Below are 22,653 nucleotides of genomic sequence, written 5' to 3' on the forward strand. Positions count from 1 at the left end.
TTTTATTTAGTAATGAAAAAAGGATGTTTTTTAGGCATAAAAATGTTGTGCTTTGTATCTTTTTTTTGCACCGATTGTGCTATGCATCGATGTAATATATATTTTTCACTATATTAGGCCCACTTTTTAAGTTCGCCCCGGGCCTCTGAAAAGTCAGGACCGGCCCTGAGCGCAGCGCCTCCTCTCGGTCGCAGGCTCGTGGGGTCGTTGGCCCATGCGGTTGGGCTGGAGAATAGACACAGCGCGGCCCATCTGAGTGAGATACGTAGACAGAGCTCAGCCAGCCCATATGAGAAGTACCTGTTTCGTATGTCTTTTCTTTCCTTTTTCGTTGCAAAAATCTGCTCTCTCTTTTTTTCTTTGCATAAAAAAAGGCTTTTCGTTTTTATTCCCTGTGATTTCGAATTAATTTCGTTTTCTTCCGCAAAGAAGATGGAATTTTCTTTTTTGGTAAGTATCCGAGAAATGTTTTTAGGGAATACCTGAGAAACTTTGTTAAGTTGTTTTTCCAGTATACTTGCATTCTCTATTTTTTACATCAAAAAGTGTATACCCATGCAGCATTTTCCGAAATACAATTAAACTGGTCCAGGGGAAAAGCTCCACGGTTATTAACCCAACAGAAAAAAAAACATTGGAAAAGTGGCCAGCACACTGCCAGCTAATAAATAAGAACAAAATTGAGTTCCGTACATGATAATGAAGTAAAAAAAAAGTTGCTATATGATATAACATAAAAAAAACATGCGCTTCTTCTCTTTGCTGGCTCACTTCTTCAAAGTTAATTCTGTCGAATTTCCAGTCCACTTTGTTGGCTAAGCTACTTTTGTTGCATTTCCAGCGCTCTCTGTTGAAGCACTGTCCCAGTGTCCCACCTTGTGGGCTCAGCTTCTTGCTGCAGGTTCAGGGAATAATCACCCAACTTCCCTTTTCCTTGACCTTCTTCATTTGCTGAAGTTGGTCTCAGTGTTGTGCTGGAACTGCCTGTGCTGCTAATCTTCAAAAGTTGTTTTTGTTGGCTCAGTCACAAAAACAGCCACCTGTTCTTTCCTTTTCCTTTTCCTTTTCCTTAAAAAGATCCAACACACGCCACAAAACAGCCACCTGTTCTTTCCTTCTTCACCCTGAACTTCTGTTTTCTTCCTACATAAGGAATAGAAAAACTTATCATTGGTTCTCATCAGGCAGTTTTGATTGTTCCCATCAGGCAAAACAATGAACAAGAATGGCAATTCCTTCTTTGACAAACTGTAGCAGGTTGCAACTGATGTCAATAGAACAGAACAGGTTTTTCGGGGCAATTGCCAACCTCATTGTCTAACTTGTCCAGAAACATACAAGAGCTAAATATTTTTGCCAACAATATATCTGGCACTATCCCATCGGATATCGGAAACTTGATAGGCCTGGAGGTGCTTGTTCTTGGTCGCAACTTGCTCAATGGGATAATTCATGAGAGCATAGGGAAGCTTGCACAGCGGGATGTAAATGGCAAATAAACAGCGTCCACAAGTCCCGTTTAGTTAGCTTTATCTAGCTTGATAGTTCATTCTCCCTGGAAAAAAAACAAATTATTGAACTGTTAAGACCATAAGTGGGTTTAAACGGGACCTGCTTTGCATCCCAAAGTCAATTAATATGGATCGAAGGGAGTAATAAAAACATAGAAGAACTAATGCTAATTGGTTTCCATCAAACAGATGGACCCGATTGTTTCATTCATTGCACCGCGCCTTGATAAATCACTGGGGCCTCCTGGACTACATCATGGGGGGCAGGTGCAGCTCAGGAGCATTTAATCAGGGAGAGCAAGTCAGTTTCGGCAATGGTACCGGTACTAATTTAATCCGGCAAAAGGCTCGCCGGCATCATCCAAATTCTGTATTTTAATCAGGGAGAGCAAGTCAGTTTCGGCACAGGTGCAGAAGTGGTCAAATTCAGTCCTAGGTCACTAACATGAATAATGGTACCGGTACTAATTTAATCCGGCAAAAGGCTCGCCGGCATCATCCAAATTCTGTATCAGAAAGAAAGAGCTTGTAGCTCCAATGATCCATACCGAGGAGAGAGAGAAAAGAACCACCCAAATAACCAGCCCGATGCAGCAAACCATGTGGCGGAGGGGTACACCGCTGCCACGGCGCCTCTTCGGAATCAGATGTCTTGTGCTTCTCCTACTCTCCACCATGGGGGTCATGCACGCACACGACGACAACGAGGGAGCTCTCACGGCTTTCAAGGAAAGGATTTCAGACCATTCCGGGGTGCTGGCCTCCTGGAACCGGAGCATCAGCTACTGTGCCTGGGAGGGCGTCACGTGCAGCCGGAGACATCGGTCGAGGGTGGTTGCTCTGGACCTAAACTCTCAGGGGATCTCCGGCACTATCTCCCCTGCCATCGGCAACCTCACGTTCCTCCGCACGCTCAACTTGAGCCTCAATCCCTTGCACGGCAAGATTCCTCCCAGCATCGGCTCCCTCCGCCGTCTCAAGTACCTTGGACTCCAAGGGAACATGCTCACTGGTGCGATCCCAAGCAACATTAGCCGCTGCACCAACCTCAGGGTGATGATAATTGCTGACAACAAGGGGTTGCAAGGAAGCATACCTTCTGAGATCGGCAACATGCAATCGCTACGTGTTGTACACCTATACAACAACAGCCTCACTGGGACCATCCCCTCATCACTTGGGAACCTCTCACAGGTGACCATCTTGTCCCTGGCAGCTAACCATCTCGAGGGATCAATCCCCGAGAGCATTGGGAACAATGCACATCTCGGGTTCCTTCAGCTGGCCATGAACAACCTCTCAGGTTTGCTTCCTCTTTCGCTGTACAACCAGTCATCTCTGTACATGTTTTTTGTGACGGACAACTACCTGCATGGCCGTCTACCAGCTCATCTGGGAAGAAGCCTTCCTAGCATACAGCAGTTTGGATTTGGGAATAACCGATTCACTGGAGTTGTGCCTCCATCACTGACTAATATCTCCAGACTCCAGCTTTTTGATGTTGCAAATAACGGATTCAGTGGGGTTGTCCCTTCAGACTTGGGAAAATTGCAGTATCTTAGAAGGTTTAATCTGGTTGGAAACAAGTTTGAGGCAAACAATGAGCAAGAATGGCAATTCCTTACTTCTTTGACAAACTGTAGCAGGTTGCAACAGATAAATATAGAACAGAACAGGTTCTCGGGGCAATTACCAACCTCATTGTCTAACTTGTCCACAAACATCCAAGAGCTAGATATTTTTAACAACAATATATCTGGTACTATTCCATCAGATATTGGAAATTTGATAGGTCTTGAGGTGCTTATTCTTGCTGGCAACTTGCTCACTGGGGCCATTCCTGAGACCATAGGGAAACTTATACAATTGAAGAGGCTACATCTGAGTTCCAACAACTTATCAGGATTCATCCCCTCTTCCATCGGAAACCTCGCTGGTCTTTATAGGCTTGGTGCAAGCTTCAACAGCTTGGAGGGACCGATTCCATCAAGCATTGGGAATTTGACAAAACTTTCAGCACTAGATATATCGACGAACCATCTTTCTGGCTCAATTCCAAAGGAAATTATGCAACTATCATCCATCTCAATTTATTTGGCTTTGTCTTACAACTTGCTGGAGGGACCTCTACCTTCAGAGATTGGCAATTTGGTAAATCTCGAACAGCTTATCCTATCAGGGAACCAGTTGTCTGGTAAAATACCTGCAGCCATTGGTGGCTGCGTGGTCCTGGAAACCCTCTTGATGGATGGCAATTCATTCCAAGGAAACATCCCTCCCACTTTGAAGAACATCAAAGGGCTTACTGTACTGAATTTGACGAACAACAAACTGAACGGTAGCATCCCAGGGGAACTGAGCAACATTACCAGCTTGCAGGAACTGTATCTTGCACATAATGATCTGTCAGGGTCAATCCCTGAACTCCTTGGTTATTCAACATCTCTGCTCCACCTCGACATATCGTTCAACAATTTACAAGGTGAGGTACCAAAAGAAGGGATTTTCAGGAATTTAACTGGACTATCAATTTTTGGAAACAATGAGTTATGTGGTGGAATACCACAGCTTCAACTGCCAAAATGTCCAAGCTCCAAGAGAGGCTTGCCAAAGTCCCTGAGAATAGCTGTCCCTGCAGCAGTTGGTATCCTAGTCTTACTTGTAGCTCTTGCTTTAGCTGGATTTCTGTACAGAAAATTTAAGTCAGGATTGAGGAAAGAACAACTGTCACCTCAGAAGATTGACCTTCCAACGGTTTCATACAACGACATACTCAAAGCAACGGACGGGTTTTCAGAAGCCAATCTGCTTGGGAAGGGAAGATATGGTACTGTATACAAAGGCACTCTAGAAAATTTTGCTGCCGCTGTGAAGGTGTTTAATCTGCAGCAATCTGGATCCTACAAGAGCTTCCTGGATGAATGTGAGGCACTAAGAAGAGTTAGGCACCGTTGCCTTGTAAAGATCATCACATGTTGTTCAAGCATCAACCACCAAGGCCAAGACTTCAGAGCGCTAGTCTTCGAGCTCATGCCCAATTTCAGCTTAGACCGCTGGATCCACCCAGATATTGAAAGCCAAAACAGAATGGGAACACTCAGCCTGTCACAGAGGTTAGATATCGCCGTTGACCTCGTGGATGCTATAGACTATCTTCACAATGGTTGCCAACCTTCCATCATCCATTGCGATCTCAAGCCAAGCAACATTCTTCTCACAGAGGACATGAGGGCTCGTGTTGGGGATTTTGGCATTGCTAGAATTCTAAAAGAAGCTGCAAGCGAAGCTTCTGCAAGTTCCCTTAGCTCCATGGGAATAAGAGGATCCATTGGATATGTTGCTCCAGGTAACTGAATATGCTCCCCCTATGCTTGAAATGATCACATTTAATTAGATATATGTTTTTTAAGGCTTAATTAGATACAATATATGTTTATGAAATAACTTCTGTGCATACCTGTTTATACCCCGAATTGTTTCAATCCATTGTAGAATATGGAGAAGGGCTTCCAGTATCTACTTATGGTGATGTGTACAGCCTTGGGATCACCTTGATCGAGATGTTTACTGGAAGGTGCCCGACAGATGATATGTTTAGAGATGGGTTAACCCTGCAATACTTTGCAGAGGCAGCAGGTCTATCTGGGAATGTCATGAAGATAGCAGACTCCAACATCTGGCTGCATGATGAAGCAAACGATAGCACTGATACAGAAAATATAAGCAGAGCCAAGGAATGTTTGGCTGCCATCATCCAGCTTTGTGTCCTATGCTCAAAGCAATTGCCCAGAGAAAGGATGTCAACAAGTGATGCTGCTGCAGAGATGCATGCCATCAGAGATGCCTACCTCAGTAGTCAGTGAAGTGATGTTAAATCATATGAAGAAACCACTACCAAATGCCGATAACCATGGGTTCTCCAAGTATATTATTGAGATCTGTACTATGTTGTGATGTAAAGTCTATCAACTGGTACTGTATTATTCACTTTATACACGTTATCATTTGTGACAGCATTGCTGTGGTCTAGGGTATAAAGAACACAAGAACATATGCCTTCCATCAGTTTTATTCCAGTCAACCAATTTCTGAATCAACCAGCCGCTAAGTGCAAGAAACGAGTCGCGGCTCGCCTACTGTTTAATCCAAATTTCAGCACTGGCTTTTGTTTCCAAGTTACTTGTGTTGCGCTTCCAGCCACTTTTGCTGAAGTATCATCCTTTGTCGGTATCAACTAGATGCTGGCATGCTGCAACCTCAGGGCTAATTCAAGAGAGGAAAGAGGGGTGCTACGTGAGAAGAACAAAACTCAAGAAATGTGTGTGTAAAGTATCCAGTACATCACAAGACATACACCAACTCTCTTTGCAGACTCGTCTTCCAAAGTCAATTCTGTTGCACTTCCGGCCTCTTTTGTTGAATTATCAACTTCACTGGGGAAACTACATGCTGCAACTTCAACTTCAACTTCAGGGCTAGTTCAAAGGGAACGAAACACCGAACTTTCCTTTTCCTTCAAAAAAAATCCAACACGAGCACTTGTTCAACTATGGGCCCCTAAACACCAGCCACGCGTTCTCATCTATACTCTTTTTTTTTGACAAAAAACATAGAAGAATTCAGGCTAATTGGTTCCCATCAGACAGAGACAGTCTTGATTGTTTTATTCATTGCATTGGGACCTCCTGGACTACATCACTGGGACCAGGTGCAGCTGAGGAGCAATTAATCAGGGACAGCACGTCAGTTTCAACACAGCTGCATAAGTGGTCAGATTCAGTCCGAGGTCACTAACATCGACAACTTGGTACCAGTACTATTTTAATTTCGCGAAAGGCACACCAACATCGTGCAAATTCTGTATCAGAAAGCTAGAACTTGTAGCTCCAATGTTCCATACCAAGGAAGAGAGAGTGAAAATAACCACGCACAGAACCATGTGGCGGAGGGGTACACCGCTGCCACGGCGCCTCGTCGGAATCAAATGTCTTGTGCTTCTCCTGCTCTCCACCATGGGGGTGACGCGCGCACATGACGGAGATGAGAGCGCTCTCGAAGCATTCAAGGAAAGGATTTCAGACCATTCAAGGGTGCTGTCCTCCTGGAACAGGAGCATCAGTTACTGCGCCTGGGAGGGCGTCACGTGCAGCCAGAGGCACCGATCGAGGGTGGTCGCTCTGGACCTCAACTCCCAGGGGCTCGCCGGCACCATCTCCCCTGCCGTCGGCAACCTCACGTTCCTCCGCACACTCAACTTGAGCCTCAACCCCTTGTACGGTAAGATCCCTCCCAGCATCGGCTCCCTCCACCGCCTCAGGTACCTTGGCCTGCAAGGGAACATGCTCACCGGTGCGATCCCAAGCAACATTAGCCACTGCAGCAGCCTCAGGAAGATGGTAATTGCTGACAATAAGGGGTTGCAAGGAAGCATACCTTCTGAGATCGGCAACATGCAATCGCTACGTCTTGTACACCTATACAACAACAGCCTCACCGGGACCATCCCGTCATCACTAGGGAACCTCTCCCAGGTGTCCATCTTGTCCCTGGCAGCTAACCATCTCCAGGGATCGATCCCTGAGGGCATTGGGAACATCCCATCTCTCGAGTTCCTTCAGCTGGCCATAAATAACCTCTCAGGTTTGTTTCCTCTTTCGCTGTACAACCAGTCATCTCTGCACAGATTTTATGTGGCGGACAACAACCTGCACGGCCGTCTACCAGCTGATCTGGGGAGAGGCCTTCCAAACATGCAACAGTTTGCAATGGGGGACAATCAATTTACTGGAGTTGTGCCTCCATCACTAACTAATCTCTCCAGACTCCAGGTTTTTGATGCTCCAAATAACGGATTCAGTGGGGTTGTCCCTTCGGAGTTGGGAAGATTGCAGTATCTTAGATGGTTTTGTCTGGATGTGAACAAGTTCGAGGCAAACAATGAGCGAGAATGGCAATTCCTTATTTCTTTGACAAACTGTAGCAGGCTGCGACTGATGTCTATAGAACAAAACAGGTTCTCGGGGCAATTGCCAACCTCAGTGTCTAACTTATCCACAAACATCCAAGAGCTAAGTATTTTGGCCAACAATATATCTGGTACTATCCCATCAGATATTGGAAATTTCATAGGTCTGGAGGTGCTTCATCTTGGTCACAACTTACTCACCGGGATAATTCCTGATAGCATAGGGAAGCTTACACAATTGAAGGAGCTACACCTGGGCTACAACAACTTATCAGGATTTATCCCGTCCTCCATTGGAAACCTCACCGGTCTGTCTAAGTTTGATGCAAGCTTCAACAGCTTGGAGGGACCAATCCCATCAAGCATCGGAAAATTGACCAAACTTTCACAACTAGATCTATCGAGAAACCATCTTAATGGCACAATTCCAAGTGAAATTATGCAACTATCATCGATCTCAATATATTTGGCTTTGTCTTACAACTTGCTGAAGGGACCTCTTCCTTCAGAAGTTGGTAAGTTGGTAAATCTCGGGCAGCTTCTTCTATCCGGGAACCAACTGTCTGGTAAAATACCTGCAACCATTGGTGGCTGCGTAGTCCTGGAAACCCTCTTAATGGATGGCAATTCATTCCAAGGAAACATCCCTCCCAGTTTGAAGAACATAAAAGGGCTTACTGTGCTGAATTTGACGAACAACAAACTGAATGGAAGCATTCCAGGGGACCTGAGCAATATTACCAGCTTGGAGGAATTGTATCTTGCACATAATGATCTATCAGGGCCAATACCTGAACTCCTAGGTTATTCAACATCACTGTTCCACCTCGACATATCCTTCAACAATTTACAAGGTGAGGTACCAAAAGAAGGGATTTTCAGGAATTTAACTGGACTATCAATTGTTGGCAACAATGAGTTATGTGGTGGAATACCACAGATTCAACTGCCAAAATGCCCAAGCTCCAAGAAAGGCTTGCCAAAGTCTCTGAGAATAGTTGTCCCTACAACAGGAGGTATCCTGGTCTTCCTTGCAGCTCTTGCTTTAGCTGGATTTCTGTACACAAAATTTAAGCCAGGGTTGAGGAAAGAACTACGGTCACCTCAGACGACCAAGATTGACCTTCCAATGGTTTCATACAACGACATACTCAAAGCAACGGATGGGTTTTCAGAAGCCAATCTGCTCGGGAAGGGAAGATATGGTACTGTATACAAAGGTACTCTAGAAAATTTCGCTGCGGCTGTGAAGGTGTTTAATCTGCAGCAATCCGGATCCTACAAAAGCTTCCAGGATGAATGTGAGGCACTAAGAAGAGTTAGGCACCGTTGCCTTGTAAAAATCGTCACGTGCTGTTCAAGCATCAACCACCAAGGCCAAGACTTCAGAGCACTAGTCTTCGAGCTCATGCCTAATGGCAGCTTAGACCGCTGGATCCACCCAGACATTGAAAGTCAAAACAGAAATGGAACACTCAGCTTGTCACAGAGGTTAGATATCGCTGTTGACCTTGTGGATGCTTTAGACTATCTACACAATGGATGCCAACCTTCCATCATCCATTGCGATCTCAAGCCAAGCAACATTCTTCTCACTGGTGACATGAGGGCTCGTATTGGGGATTTTGGTATCGCTAGAATTCTTAATGAAGGTGGAAGCGAAGCTTCTGCAAATTCCCTTAGCTCCATCAGAATAAGAGGATCCATTGGATATGTTGCTCCAGGTAACTGAATATGCTCCCCCTATGCTTCACATGATAACACCAGATTAGGTATATGTTCATGAAACAACTTCTGTGCATAACTTCCCCGCAAAAAAAAAAAAAAAAAACTTCTGTGCATACCTGTTTGAACTCCAAATTGTTTCAATCCAATGCAGAATATGGAGAAGGGCCTTCCGTATCAACTTATGGTGATGTGTACAGCCTCGGGATCACCTTGATCGAGATGTTTACCGGACGGTGCCCGACAGATGATATGTTCAGAGATGGGTTAACCCTGCAATACTTCGCAAAGTCAGGTGGTATTCCTGGGAATGTCATGGAGATAGCAGACTCCAACATCTGGCTGCATGATGAAGCAAATGATTGCAATGATACAGAACATGTAACTATAGCTAAGGAATGTTTGGCTGCCGTTATCAAGCTTGGTGTCTTATGCTCAAAGCAATTGCCTAGAGAGCGGCTGTCAACAAGTGATGCTGCTGCAGAGATGCATGCCATCAGAGATGCCTACCTCGGTAATAGTGATGAAGTGATGTCGAACTATATGAAGAAACCACTACCATATGCTGATTAGCATGGGTTCTCCAAATTGATTATTGAAATCTGTAGTTATATTGTGGTGTAAACTCTATCAACTGGTACTGTATTATCCACCTTATACGTGTTATCATTTTTGCCAACATTGGTGTGGTCTAGGGTATAAATAAGACAGACATATGCCCTCCATCAATTTATTTCAGTTAACCAATTCCTGAATCAACCAGGCTCTGCAAGAGAAGAGTCGCGGCTCGGGGTGACTTTTGTTTCTAAGCTGCATATGGTTCTGAGATTGAGAATTCCTCATTTGGTTTCACATTCTTAAGCATGATTACTCCATTCTTAATTGGGCCTATAACTCATAGCAGAGCATACACATTTGAATTTCTTTATTATCTTCTTGAACAATTACTTTTTGTCAATTCATATTCCATAGAATATCTAGTGTACCCTTGAGCAAATAAAAGAAAATATTTACTAAAAACAACAATGATAAGAATATTTACTAACCATTCATCACTGTACACAGTACACACAGTTGATACATAAGTAATAGCCCCTGTTCAAGGATTCGTCCGATTAATCTCTACTCGTACGGTCAGCGAGTAGCCGATAAACTGATAAATCAGCCGATTAACTTGCCGTAGCCTATTAATCCCCTACTCGCCAGCCAAACGAGCAGCTACCAGGTAACGATTTCCTCAACAATGGTAATAGCTAGATTATTAAGCGCAAGAATGACAAGATTATGAAGCTAAACTACTCTACCTAACTCCCTCCTGGTGAAAAACATGCCAAAACATACCGAATGTGTGAGCTGTCAATATCGACGTACTTGGACCAGTATGCCTTGTACTTGGAGATGGGTTAAACCCTGCAATACTTTGCACATGCAGCAAGTCTTCCTGCGAATGTCATGAAAATAGCAGATTCCAACATCTGGCTGCATGATGAAGCAAACAATAGCACTAATACAGAAAATATAACCAGAGACCAGGAATGTTTGGCTGCCATCATCCAGTTTGGTGTCCTATGCTCAAACAACTGCCTAGAAAAGGAATGTCTACAAGTGACGCTGCTGCAGAGATGCATGCTATCAGAGACACCTACCTCAGTAATCAGTGATTAATTCATGTCAAATCATATGAACAAACCAGTACCACATGCCGATTAACAAGGGTTCTCTGAATTTATTCTTGAATCGGTAGTATATTGTGATTCAAACTATGAGCTGGTACTGTATTAACCAACAAAAAATATCACTACCAGATGAGGTGAAAAAAGGTGCTACATGTGAAGAGAAAATTCAATTAAAATGGGTGCTGTAAAAAGGTTCTACATGAGCACATCACTAGACATAACTGAGTCAGTTCTCCAGAGTTACCTTTTGTTGCATTTCTAGCCACCTTTGTTGAAGCACTATCCCTCGTTGACTCAGATTCTTGCTGCAACTTCAGGTTCAGTGCTACTTCAAAGGGAACAACTTCAGGTTCAGTTCTAGTATTCATAGGGAATGAGCACTGAACCTTCCTTTTTCCCTAAAAAAAATCCAGCACAAGCTCTACGCAAACAGCTACCTGTTCATTCTCCACTCTCAGCTTCTCTTTTCTTCTTAGAGAAGGCATAGAAAAATTACTCCATTTGTTTCCAAATTCTTACGCATAATTACTCCATACTTATTGGGCCTGTAATTCATATACCAGATAATAAACAGTTGGGTTTCTTTATTACCTTGTTGAACATTTACTGTTCTTCCAATTCATTTTTGTATCCTTGAATGAGCAGAAGAATATTTACTATGCTGTGACTTAGAAATCACTGTGCATGTAGTTGATACATGAGAAAAAGCTACTCCCTCCGTCCCATAATGTAAGACGTCTTTTGACACTAGTGCAGTGTTAAAAAACGTCTTACATTATGGGATGAAGGGAGTAGATTATTAAGCACAAGAATGACAAGATTATGATGCTGAACAATGTTAGACATATCACTGCTCTACCTAACTCGCTCCTGGTGAAAAACTCGTGGCACAAAAGTACCAAAACAGAATGATACATATGTCATTGTTTGCTTGCGTAGCAATGCCGAATGTGTGAGCTGTCAACATCGACATACTTGGACCAGTAGGCCTTGTACTTGGAAACGGCAAGGTCCAGCCAGGGCTTGTAATTCCCATTATAGTGAACTACCGCTGCATTCTCGATTTCAGCAATGTCAACAGCAGGATCATAGCCAAGGCCCAAGACATGCCAAGTGTGATCCAATGGGTGTGTCAAATTGTAGAATGTAATTAGTCCTGGAGGTAATGTGCCCAGCTTCCACAACTTGCGATCCTCATTCTGCCAAAAGAGCTTCTCTTAGTAAGTGAAACCAATAAAAGCTACTGACAAGCGATTGTTGTAAGATACACCGTAGACATAACATACACGGTAGGATAAATGTAGTTCAACAATATAACAATATTTTTTTGCTCCATTACTTACCAAATTTTGCCAATAATGGTATATTCCAGTGATGTTTCGCTTCTTCCACTCCTTCAGGTCAAACATGTTCATTCCAAAAGCCCAACCACAAGCACGTGGATCAAAGTTCTCAGAGATCTTAGGATGTGAGAAGTTGAGATAAGTGTCGAAGCGATGGAAACTTTCTTTGCAGGTTTCAACAGCACCATTTACCATCCCTTTAAGATCAACATCCCAGAGGGGTGTCAAGTCCTTCTGCACAACAACATCATCATCGAGAAACAGTATCTTGTCAAGCTTGGGATGTATCTCTGGCATGTAGAACCTTAGATGGTTGAGCATAGACAAATATTTTGGGTTCCTGTACTTCAGATTTTCAGTCCCATCAGAGAGTGATGACGGGTCATGTGCTTTAAAGTAGAATTCCTTGAGACGAGCTGACTCAAGTTGCCGCATAACCAAACAATAAGACGAATTGAGCCACTTGAAATTGTCAATGTTCTCCACGTGGACAGTAGCAGGGCGGGGAGAATGACTGATGAACCACATCTTCATAGCTGCAAAATTAAGCTTGTCAGTGACGATGTGGAACACATGCTTATTTGGCTCCTTGGCATTTGTCACGGTTGATCTGACAACTACTGAGGCTGCAAGGACATTATCAGAAAATATAGCATAGTGATAGAGTGACCGATCCTCGAGCTTTGCTTTATCTTCTTCGTCCTTCAAAGCAGCAGCTTGAAAATACTCCTTGATCACACCATCACGGAGATGATAATCGGTTATCAACTGCATATGTAGGCAGTGCAAGGGCATGGGAACCGTCTTTGCAGCATGCTGAACCAGGAATGTGTTTTGCTTTTTCGCAGTGTCGATATTAAGTTCCGCGGACTGCAGCATAACACGCAATCTTCTGGATACTTCATCAGAGTTGTACAGAACATCTCTAGCTGAAGACAACACATGCCCCATTGCTTTTGCTCTCTCTAAAGCGCTGCAGAACAAGAGAGGGTGATAAATATAACACATCGTTCCATGCCAATGTGAACAAGAAACTGAAGAAAAGTCTGAAAAAATTCAGAGGTGTAAAATGAAGTACCTTGAATCCAGTTCACTGTCCATATGTGCATCTCCAATAGCTGCTTTGCTTTCTTTTATGCACTTCATGAGTGATGCATACAAGTCGGGCTCATTCTGGGAACGTGCAATGGTGGCGTACACCTTTGCCATTATTATCTGATCTATCATGAGCTTCACCGTGGAGTCTGTATTTGTGTGGTGAAACTCCTGCCTCCAGATATTGTAACTGACTTTCACTTTATTATCAAAGTTCCTCGAGCTGTTTGTGGCCGCATTTCGCAGCTGGAGCTCGGCCTCCTTGTCCATCTGAAGCAACTCTTGAATCCGCTGCTCCTTTCTTCTACGTCGAAATACCTGCAGGAACCGTGTGATGTTTACAACAAGGCGGCAACAATGAATATGAGCTTGACAATTTAGGGAGTGAACCAGAAACACTTGCGATGTACTCCCTCCGTTCCGAATTACTTGTCGCAGGTATGGATGTATCTAGATGTATTTTAGTTCTAGATACATCCATTTCTGCGACGAGTAATTTGGAACGGAGGAAGTAAAGATGAACGAATATCCACCATCTTACAAAACAACTATGCAAGACAAATAATATTTGACCTCTCGCTTTAGCTTTATTGGATCGGGTCTTTGGGTTGCCGAAACCGCTGCAGTTGAAACATTGTTGGCTTCTGATCCAGCGGCCAGTTGCTGCTCCTCTACAGTCTCTTGCTACCATAACAGAAGAAGAACCACCGGTGAGAATTAGAAACTAAAACAGTGAGCCAAATATTTTTGTTCATGGCATACAATTTCAGCAGCCGGATAGCTATCTCTGGGCAGCAGAGGGTTCTCCCAGATAGAGGACGACGCGAACTCCCTGGCGGTGACCTTGAACAGCTTGATCCGGCCATCCTGGTCCGTGTACGCGATGGTCTTGTTGAAATCCTCCACATCCTGCCCAAGCAAACATAACCCCACATTGTTTCACATTGCACAATCACACACACGGTTCCAAAATTCCTGGGCTGAGAAGTCAGGTACAGTATAACCTGCAAATCGCCGCACCCGGGGCAGCTCCGGGGACTGGCCTCCCGTGCGCTGGAAAATGAAGGTGGCGTCAGAATGAGAGAATTTCAAGCGCGGCGCGGGCGTCGGAACGGAGAGTCTGGCGGCAACGGCGGTACTTACGCTCGGTGGCGGTGGTCGGAGAAGAGCCGCCGCGACACCGCCGATCTGACGGAGGGGACGTGGACGACGACCTGCGGGGCCGGAGCGGGAGGAATCGTCAGGAGCGAGGAAGGAAGGAGGAAAAGAACCCCTTTTTTTCCGCGGGCTCGTGCTGCGCCGCCGCATTCCGCCATTGCGGCCGGCGAGGGCAGGGGATAAGAGTGCGCGTGCGTGCGGGCTGGTGAGCGGTGCGGACGGGAGGGGAGGGGTACCTGGAAGGAGAGGAAGAGGAGGAGCAGGAGGAGCGCGACGAGGCCGGAGCGCCGCCGCCACGCCGCCGCCGACGAGGGGTTGGGGGGCAGGGAGGGGAACGCCATGGAGGAGTGGAGGTGGGGTGATGGGGGTGGGGCCGGTGTCGATTTTTCGGGGGACGAATCGCCGGGTGGCGCTAGCGGGAGCAGGGCCGCCGTTTTTCCGTTCGGATCGCAACGGGAATGGAGGGGAAACTGTTACGGCCACATGTGGTGGTACACCCAAGGCAGTGGCGGCGTCCATTTGGTATCATGAGCCATGGTTTCTCACGAAATTGAAGCTCCCCTCTTTGTTTTCTAGCCTAGTTTTGTTAATTTCGTCCTAAATTCAAAAATTCCTCATCAAAAATAGTTTCAAATTTTTTTGTGATTTGTCGGTTTTGATGATGTTTTGTTGGATTTGATCCATGAATTTGCTTGGTTTCAAGTGGATCTAGCTTTCCTCCATCTTTTCCCCACCATCCATCCCCAAAATCTCCCTAATTTTGCCCAAGAAATCTCCATTTTCCGCCACGAAATCGCGAAATTTCTGCCCACCCGTGCCCACGGACCCCAGACCCCGTGCGCACGGGCCCCCGAAAAGTCTCTGGACACCCCGTACCCACGGACCTGTACCGTGCGCACGGGACCCCGTGCCCACGGGCTCCTACCCCCGTGCGCACGACCCCCAGGACAGTCGTGAGTACTTCACCATTTCGCCCATAACTTCCACATCCGGAGTCCGATTTTTGCGTTCTTTAGCTCGTTGAGTAGCTATTGACATCCCCATCCACCTAGATAGGTTCCATCACCATTTGACTCCATCAAAGTTTTGACATTTTGGCTTCTTTAACTAGGCCTTCCACCATATTATCCGCAAAATCCACCATAGCCTTCTGCAACCTAACCCATTTTGCTCCATTTAGCATTTGTGGTTGTTTGAGTGGTGACTTGAGTCTCCTAAGGTGTTTCGGCTACTTAGGGACGGTTGCTTCTTCATCATCCACCACCACCACTTCCACATTGCCATCTCCACTACCACCATTTGACTTTTGTCCTTGAGATTTTGAGTTCGCGGTTTTTCCGTTTCCTAAGGTGTTTCGGCTACTTAGGGACGAGTCTCCATCATCTTGGTATCTACATCAAGAACACCGCCACTCACCATCTTCAAGGACGGTAACCTCGACGACACCATTGTACAATCACCCTTGCAATTGCATTGATAACCCCTAGCCCATTTTGCGTCACTTGCCTATCGAGACTAGCCATTTGAGTATTGCCGGCAACGTTACTTGTGCACATTAGTGATCTACACCTCCCATTGCATACATATCATATCATATCGGTATCATATCATCCCTTGTGCCTCAAGTTTGTTCCCGCATATACACAATCACTATCTTGGTTTGTGCATTTCGCAAAGTGGCCATATACAAAAAAAGAAAAGAATAAGCTTTTAAGCAAAAGAAGAGAAAGAGCAAAGAGCTTGTAAGCAAGTGCGATAGCATAATACCACGTTGCACATAAGATTGTCATATCCGATCATCTTGGATCATCTTGAGAAGAACAACGGGAACATCATACATATAGCATACTTGGGATAGAAAGCTCATACATTTTGCATCTTATAGGTTGTGCACAAGTGTCGTATCCGCCTATTGAGCAATCGTGCTAGCGTCTCTCTTGAGTTGTGCAACACAAGCGTTTCCCGTGGATTCCACATTTTGTGCTCATTCCTTGGTTGCACGACCCCATTTATCTATCTGTGTGTGTGTTTCCGTGTGCCACATATTGCTATTGGTCTACTTGTTTCACTTGCGAATTTGTGAATCTTTTCCAACATTATTGACTCTTGCTAACATTTTGCATCAAATTTTTGTGCCACTATCCTCACCGAGCTCCACCATTGGATAAGGTACATTGGTCTAGTTCTTTCCTTTTTTCCACTCATATTTGCGCGAGTCTTGTGACGTGCTAGTTGTTCTTGAATTTGAGAATTATTACGGGTGGAGAAGAATACCGCGAGTAAAACCACAACTGCGTAGTACTCCCTCCGTCCCAAAATTCTTGTCTTAAATTTGTCTAGATACGCCCTTTCATGAAAAGATCGAGGGCGAAACCAAGATAGGCCTTTTTGGCCGACAGGGGTTGGGAGGGCACGCCCCAAGCGCAACCTCTTGTCGTGCTCGTGCTTTGTGATTGCGATCATGGCCTCACAACTCCACATGTCAATTTTGTCTTTCCGGTCCAAAAGAGGGTTTCTTGCCTTCATAAAGATTGCTCTTTCACCGTACAAAGTGTGGTATGGTTGTCAACTAGTGGTTTGGCGTGGAGTTTCCCATCAACCCTCGTTCCCATCGGTCGATGATTGGTGGAATGCGAGTCTAAATGCATCCTTGGACCACAACCAATGTGTATGTCATGTTAAGTGTGTGCAAGGAAAGGAGCATGCATGACTTCAACGTCCTTGGGTTAATCTATTGGGGGGTTGTAACATATTTTTGCCTTAAATAAAGGAAGTATAGTTGTACTAAACTTGAGACACCTATTTTCGGACGGAGAGGGTACGTAGAACGCCATTTTGGACGCACTTCACATATAAATGACGGGAACGTAAGCTTGTTTTTACCAAAAACAAGTTCATGTGTAGATTTAACTATGTCCTAATTGAAGGAGTGTCTTCCTGCAAATTTATTAAAAAGAATATAAACATCGGACCCCACAAAAAAACAATATAAACATCGGTCTCTACTTCGACGGCACAATCTTTGTTTTATTAGAAGGTAGAATATTAGCCATGTAGAGGATAGACAAATATTTTTTGCAGTGATAACACAAACAGGTAGGTATAGTTCCAACTTCCAACAAAGCTCCAACTTTTTTGACCAGCCATTCTCCTAGTGCAGCATCATATCCTCAGTTTTATTTTACTGCAAGGAAGGCATCAAAGCATGATCTGATCCTCTAAGCGTCCTCAAATCATTTGTATCCACTGAAGAAAGCTCCTTATTTGATAATAAGATTGGGGCTTTGTTAGTGAGCTTCCCACTAGGAGCAAACAAAGAAAAGGGAAAGTGAAAGGGTGCCTAAATTGTTCTGAAGAACTTTGGTTCAGTCTAGCACTTTAACCAGCTTCATCCAGGAGTAATCTGCAGTAGTTAGCAGAAAGCAAAAGTCCACCATCACTTTCTGTCTCTTTTTTCGCGAATACGCAAAAGGCTTGTGTATCATTGCATTGATAGGTAGAATTTGAAGAAATGTTTTTTCAGCAACAAAACAAAATCTTGACCGCATCAGAAATATCCTGCCGGAAAATGTTAAAACACCCCTTTTCGATTAAAAAAGGTGAAAGCAAGATTGTTAAGATCTTTTTTTAACATAGATTGTTAAGATCTTTCAGGTAATGATTCAAAGGTTTGCTTTCTTCACAGCAGGAAAATGTACAGAACTTCAACACTTGAACAGAACCATGCTTGAAAGTCTACCATCACTTTTTCTGTCTCATGATTTTCAGCAACCAAACTAAAATATCCAACCAGAAATTTTTTTGGTGAAATATTTCTGGTAATGAGTCAAATGTTTGCGTTCTTCAGAGCAGAAGATGTATGGAATTTCAGCACTTGTACAGAAGCATGTTGTTGGCAAGACCCAGAAAAGGGGGCATTATATAACTGATAATGACTGAATGCTGTTCTTAGTGCAACCTGATGCAATGCAACCAACCCATGGCATTTCAGTGGAAAAAAATCATTGAATTCATGCGTACGAGTATGGCAACAGCTAAATATCTCCGTATATCGCTACACTATTACATTGATCATCATGATCGGTGCAAACTTCGTCATGACAACGGGAAACAATGGCATGGTGTGGTGGTCTACCTTTACATTCTCCAAATGGATATCGGTTACATGGTTACATATCCTATAGACACTCCTGATCATGATCATCTGCCCCTAGAGTTGGTCCTAGCGCCGTCGCTCCTCGGCGAGTTCCCCCGGCCACGCGGCATCGACGGGCTGTCTCGCCTGGCCTCCCTCGACTTGGACTTGCTCTTCATCGCCTCGATCTGCTCGAGCGCCTCCACGACCTCCTTCATGGACGGCCGGCTCTTGGGCTCGCCGGCCAGGCACTTGAGAGTGAGCTGAGCGGCGCGGAAGGCCCCTCTGGCATGGTACTGCCCCTCGAGCCGGCTGTCCATCAGCTGGGTCAGCCTCCTCCGGTCTGACAGGAGTGGCTTCGCCCAGTTCACCAGGTTGAGCTTCTCGCTGGGGCGGCTCGGGTCCAGCGCCCTCAGGCCGCAGAGCATCTCGAGCAGCACGACGCCGAAGCCGTACACATCACTCTTCACATACAGGTGGCCTGGAATGCAAGATGGTCAGTGTTAGTCAGTGCTACGAACAGATGATGCACCTTGTTAGTTTGTAATGTGACCGTTAACTGACGAACATACCGGTAGAAACGTACTCCGGAGCGGCATACCCGTACGTGCCCATGACTCGTGTCGTCACATGAGACTCCCCGTCATCTGGGCCATGCTTGGCCAATCCAAAATCCGAGAGCTTCGGGTTGAAGTGCTGAACATGACATGGTTGCAGGGTGATCAGGGTATTATTCAGGGACTAAAGTTTGTTGCTAATATATAAGATATTAATCAATAGCGCATACTGAATCTAGTAGTATATTGGACGCCTTGAAGTCCCGGTAGATAATCTGCCTTTCGGACGAATGAAGGAAGGCGAGGCCACGGGCTGCACCGATGAGAATCTTCAGCCGGAGGCTCCAAGGCAGTGGCTCATAGATGGCCCCTCCTGATAACATCAATGCATTAGTACCATAACAGAGCTAAAAGGTAAATTTGATCACAAATAATCTTTGACAGCTAAGCAAAAAAGTAGAACAGGGGGAAAAAATCCGAGTCCTACTTTTGACCCTCTATTGCAAATTGACCTGGCAAGAATGATGGAAGGCAGCAGCAGCAAGAATTTGGCTGGGTTCAGACAATTTAGTGGATGCTCGTGCCCTTGAAAAGTGCTAGTCGTTAGTTGTATAGCACTATGGACTATGGTGCTTGATATATAGTATGCGATGAAAACGATGTTGCAGTTTCACCAGCATCTGCAAGGCGTGCTACTTTGCGGACTAAGTTGGCATAAAGAGGAAAAACAGATTGACAAAAGGAGAACTGTTTCAGATATTTATCGTTTGAAAAAGGCCGTCTGCGGCCGAAAGAAGACTCACTTCTGAAGAGGTGGTTCTCCAAGCTCCCCTTCGCCATGAACTCGTACACGAGTAGTAGCTCGTTGTCCTCCATGCAGTAGCCCAACAGTTTGACGAGGTTGGGGTGCGAAATTCTCCCAAGGAAATTCACTTCAGACTGCATAAAAAAGATACAGCAATTCCTTTTTAGAGAAATGCATAACGAAAATCTTAGGAATCTGGTACTACTTCCAGAATTAGCAATAAATAGATAACTAAATAAAATGAAAGCAACAGCACAATACAAATTCCTAGTGTCAGCCAATAAGCAGTACCGATCAATTATGGTACCGATACTTGTCAAGAATAGCATAAATATGAAGCGCTCGATAACTAGTGAGAGCAGAGTATTGGAATATGCAAAAAAACACATAAGGACTAAGAGAGTGGTGCTACTTATAGCAATTAAAAATGAAACATGAAAATCCTATTTTGCCAATAATTAGTAACAGTACTTGCCAAAAAGGCCATAAATATAATATTTTTCAATGACTAGTGAGATAATGGTATTGGAGTATACACAAAAAACAAGAAACCTGAGTACTGTGGCCATGGCAAATAATGCAAAGGTTCAGCATTATTCACTTGGCCGAAAGCATGCAAATGTGGCAATTGCAACTTGTGCAAAAGTACAAGACAACACTATCACTAACTTTTAACGATTGTAGGAAAACTGAAATCTGCCTAAGAACCGAAAGCACCATTAAAAAAAATCATATCACTGAAATTCCTTGTAGAAAAATATAAAGGTAACCAATTCATCAGGATCACAATCACCTGCCATTGCTCCATCCCCTGCACGCTCTCGGGGTTGAGCTTCTTGACGGCGACGACCATGGCGGTGCTGCCCTTGGCCGGGTTCACGTCGATCCACCCCTTGTAGACCTTCCCGAAGCCGCCCTCGCCGAGCACCGTCTCGGGCTTGAAGTTCTTGCAGGCGCCCCTGAGCTCGGCGAAGGTGAAGATCTTGAGGTTCGGGGACTCGAGGATGTGGCCCCCCTCCTCGTAGCAGTCGTCGGTGCTGGCGCCGCTGACCGTCGACGCCATGAATGTGCTGGTGCTGACCGTCGACAGCTTCCCTGTTGTGGCGGTGGTGGAGGAGCTCGTGGTCCTCTTCGACGCAGACATCCCTGCACATGCATAATAATTAGCAAATGCTGGGCGCTGCAGGCTTCAACTATGGATACTAGATGGTGATGTTTCTGCTATTTATAAAATTTACCAATGCATTTGATGATGTGAGTTACTATGACACTGAAGTAAAAAAGTTGAGGGGGCCGAATTAAATCGTATCATTTGGGCAAGATTGTTACTACTTATTCACGAAAGAAATGAAACAAGTGAATCCATACTAAAAGAAACTAATCGGCACATAAAACATAATTTGTACAGAAAATTTTCTGCACTTGGTGGTTGGCACGCAGCGATCAGCAGAAGTGATTTTCAAGAGCAGGAATGTTGGATTCATTGCAGCCACATGTATAGGCATGCAAGTTGGCCCAGTTGGCCCGTACGCACATAATCATATATTGGTGAAGTATGTGCGTTCCAATACAGAAGTGGCAGCATGGAGAGGATAACTACTAGTACTAGTACTAGTACTACATGGCCAAATCAATGATGAACAGAGATACATATTCTGCAGCCACATGAATGGAATATCACAGTTGAATTCATTAAGAATGCACAGGGCCATCCCAAACCAAAAACTGGGAGGGGATTAGGGGGAAAAACAAATCTCCAACTGCATATTAGTTAGTCAAGGCTGCCATCAAGTTGGCCACAGAGATTGCTGTGACAAAATTTAAAAAATTGGCCACAGAGATTGCTGTAACAAAATTAAAAAATGACCACATAGATTTGTGAAAGAAATCAGTCTGTAGAGGCCTCTGCAAGCCCCAGAGACTAGGATAAAATATTCTTCTCACATGGAAGGGGGCAATAATAAATAAAACAAGATAAAAATGAGTGGGCGAATGAATCGATTAGCATCCGAGCGGTACCTGCGGGATTGGCGGCGGCGGCCTTGGCGCCCCAGCCCCACGGGATGAGGCCGTCCATGGCGCTGGCGCAGTTCCCCATCGCTCGCGGATGGAGGGAGGGTCGGGGCCAGGCGGCCCGCCGTGCGCGACGGGGAAGCTGCCGGCGACCCCGCAGCAACCAACCGCCCTGAGCAGAGCGCGCCAAGAAGAAGTTCCAATCCGGCCGGGAGGAGCCAAGAAGAAGAAGCCAAGAAGCCAGGAAGGAGAAGGGAAGGGGGAGCGAAGCGGCGAGGAAGGTGGGAGGAAGTTGTCTGGGACGACCACGACGAGGAGGAGGAGGAGGAAGAACCACCGCCGAGCGAGGGGGCGAGGGAGGGAGTTGCTCCACTCAGTTTCTTGATTTCTTCCCCTCTCCCCTCACTTTCAGAGGAGAAAAATATATACCTCTGCCCCGCCGAATTTCTCACGCGCGCCCCCGCCGCTGGCGCGTGGGGCCCCGGGAGAGAGGGGTGCGTGTCGTCTCCTGCCTGGGTCAACGGGGTCAACGGCCGGTTGGCTGCCCCCGTATTATAACCGTGGCGGTTTTTCGTCGTCTGTAACTCGGGCTCGCGACCGCCGACCGGCGACAAGGACCCCGTCGTGGTTTCCGGCGAGCAAGGCAGCGCCTGGTCCTCGTCGATCGACC

General features: G+C 45.3%; 3 protein-coding genes and 1 long non-coding RNA gene across 5 annotated transcripts; 1 reads left to right on the plus strand and 3 right to left on the minus strand.

Moving 5' to 3' along the window:
• Nucleotides 1-500: 500 nt before the first annotated feature.
• On the minus strand, nucleotides 501-7,140 carry LOC123149777 (uncharacterized). Of its 2 annotated transcripts, XR_006474837.1 has the most exons (4): nucleotides 6,945-7,140; nucleotides 4,969-6,838; nucleotides 3,209-4,876; nucleotides 501-3,083 (listed from the first exon to the last, which is right to left on the minus strand). It is a non-coding gene; the product is annotated as an uncharacterized lncRNA (long non-coding RNA). The 2 variants fall into 2 exon arrangements; XR_006474836.1 differs by having other exon boundaries at nucleotides 501-4,876.
• Nucleotides 6,401-9,950, plus strand: LOC123149774 (probable LRR receptor-like serine/threonine-protein kinase At3g47570). Its single transcript, XM_044569510.1, has 2 exons — nucleotides 6,401-9,200; nucleotides 9,356-9,950. Exons 1-2 carry the CDS (start codon nucleotides 6,401-6,403, stop codon nucleotides 9,772-9,774), a joined length of 3,219 nt encoding a protein of 1,072 aa, XP_044425445.1. The 3' UTR covers nucleotides 9,775-9,950.
• A 1,519-nt stretch (nucleotides 9,951-11,469) lies between these two features.
• LOC123149775 (probable galacturonosyltransferase 3) lies at nucleotides 11,470-14,889 on the minus strand. The gene is made up of 8 exons (XM_044569511.1): nucleotides 14,710-14,889; nucleotides 14,459-14,529; nucleotides 14,320-14,368; nucleotides 14,078-14,224; nucleotides 13,889-13,999; nucleotides 13,299-13,633; nucleotides 12,221-13,193; nucleotides 11,470-12,076 (listed from the first exon to the last, which is right to left on the minus strand). Exons 1-8 carry the CDS (start codon nucleotides 14,812-14,814, stop codon nucleotides 11,798-11,800), a joined length of 2,070 nt encoding a protein of 689 aa, XP_044425446.1. The 5' UTR covers nucleotides 14,815-14,889; the 3' UTR covers nucleotides 11,470-11,797.
• A 3,569-nt stretch (nucleotides 14,890-18,458) lies between these two features.
• On the minus strand, nucleotides 18,459-22,373 carry LOC123149776 (probable serine/threonine-protein kinase PIX13). Its single transcript, XM_044569512.1, has 6 exons — nucleotides 21,990-22,373; nucleotides 20,764-21,116; nucleotides 19,969-20,104; nucleotides 19,396-19,538; nucleotides 19,181-19,304; nucleotides 18,459-19,089 (listed from the first exon to the last, which is right to left on the minus strand). Exons 1-6 carry the CDS (start codon nucleotides 22,066-22,068, stop codon nucleotides 18,674-18,676), a joined length of 1,251 nt encoding a protein of 416 aa, XP_044425447.1. The 5' UTR covers nucleotides 22,069-22,373; the 3' UTR covers nucleotides 18,459-18,673.
• Nucleotides 22,374-22,653: the final 280 nt, after the last annotated feature.

This window comes from Triticum aestivum, chromosome 7A, assembly GCF_018294505.1.
Source record: "Triticum aestivum cultivar Chinese Spring chromosome 7A, IWGSC CS RefSeq v2.1, whole genome shotgun sequence".
In the NCBI taxonomy this organism is placed as follows: Eukaryota; Viridiplantae; Streptophyta; class Magnoliopsida; order Poales; family Poaceae; genus Triticum; species Triticum aestivum.